This window comes from Aplysia californica, unplaced genomic scaffold, assembly GCF_000002075.1.
Source record: "Aplysia californica isolate F4 #8 unplaced genomic scaffold, AplCal3.0 scaffold00267, whole genome shotgun sequence".
Classification (NCBI taxonomy): domain Eukaryota; kingdom Metazoa; phylum Mollusca; class Gastropoda; order Aplysiida; family Aplysiidae; genus Aplysia; species Aplysia californica.
Window position 1 is genome coordinate 953,708 of NW_004797537.1, and position 1,023 is coordinate 954,730.

A 1,023-nucleotide genomic window follows, 5' to 3' on the forward strand; every position below is an offset into this window, starting at 1 on the left:
ACACACACACACACACACACACATTCTTTCCCCTTGATGCCATCTGATTAGTTTAACGTTGTGATGGTGATATTATTTTAAGACAAGATAAGATAAGATAGTACTTTATTATTACAGAGGCAAATTTTCCTTGGCTGTACAGGACCGCAAAAACACATATAATTTATTTTGAATTATATATTACCCTCATTAAAATTTGATGTGAAAAGAGAAGTAAAGCTGACAAAATGTACATTCACATCAAATGCATCATTCAGCCAAATGCATGAATTTAAATACAAGACCTTGGAGTTAAATATAGATACCTACTCTAAGAGCAACACACATCTATGCTCATTCTGACAAAAGCCTTATGCAAGGTAGCAAAACAATTCTTTTGTATATTTCCTTCTTTGTTTTGGGAAATATCTGCCGCTGCATGATCTTACAATTTGAGTGGAAAAGAGATGTGATGGGTCGTTTATAATGCTTTTTATGCCAGCTATAATTAATAGTCAAAACACACGGTCATAATAATTTAGCTTTGTATATGTCAGACTATTGTGATGCTATTGATGCTGCTAATTGAGCTGATAGTTTTACGCATAGATGTTAATTTATTTTTAAACAGAACTCTTGATTAGAAGTAGAGGATCCTAAAAGGGATATGAAAGAAAAAACACTATTAACTTTCATATATATATATATATATATATATAGTGTTTCTTGAAGTTAATGTAAAACCCATCTTCTTCTGCTCAGTTGAGTCACGAGGTGGGCACCCTCTACCCTGTGCCTAATGGAATCAAGATTTCTGTATCAAAATCATACACATTTAATTTGTTAAGAGACAAACGCCCTGCTGCGAAACACTTAACACGTTATTGTTTTAGATTTATTTGTCAGTTTGTTCTTTGGTTTGAGTAAAGAGAACCATTTCAACACAATCAGGATTTTTTGGTGCTGGGAAAAAGTAAGGCAGACAGACAGACAGACAGACAGACAGACAGACAGATAGACAGACAGACAGACAGACAGACAGAC

At 33.9% G+C, this 1,023-nt stretch overlaps 1 protein-coding gene across 1 annotated transcript in view; it reads right to left on the minus strand.

Annotated features, from left to right (window-relative positions):
* Positions 1-784: 784 nt before the first annotated feature.
* The window catches only part of LOC106012122, a gene marked incomplete in the record, with an annotated part of 8,903 nt that continues 8,664 nt past the window's right edge, over positions 785-1,023 (minus strand). The window contains 1 exon segment of the mRNA XM_013083992.1: positions 785-793. Within this exon segment, the coding sequence (XP_012939446.1) occupies positions 785-793 (9 nt within the window).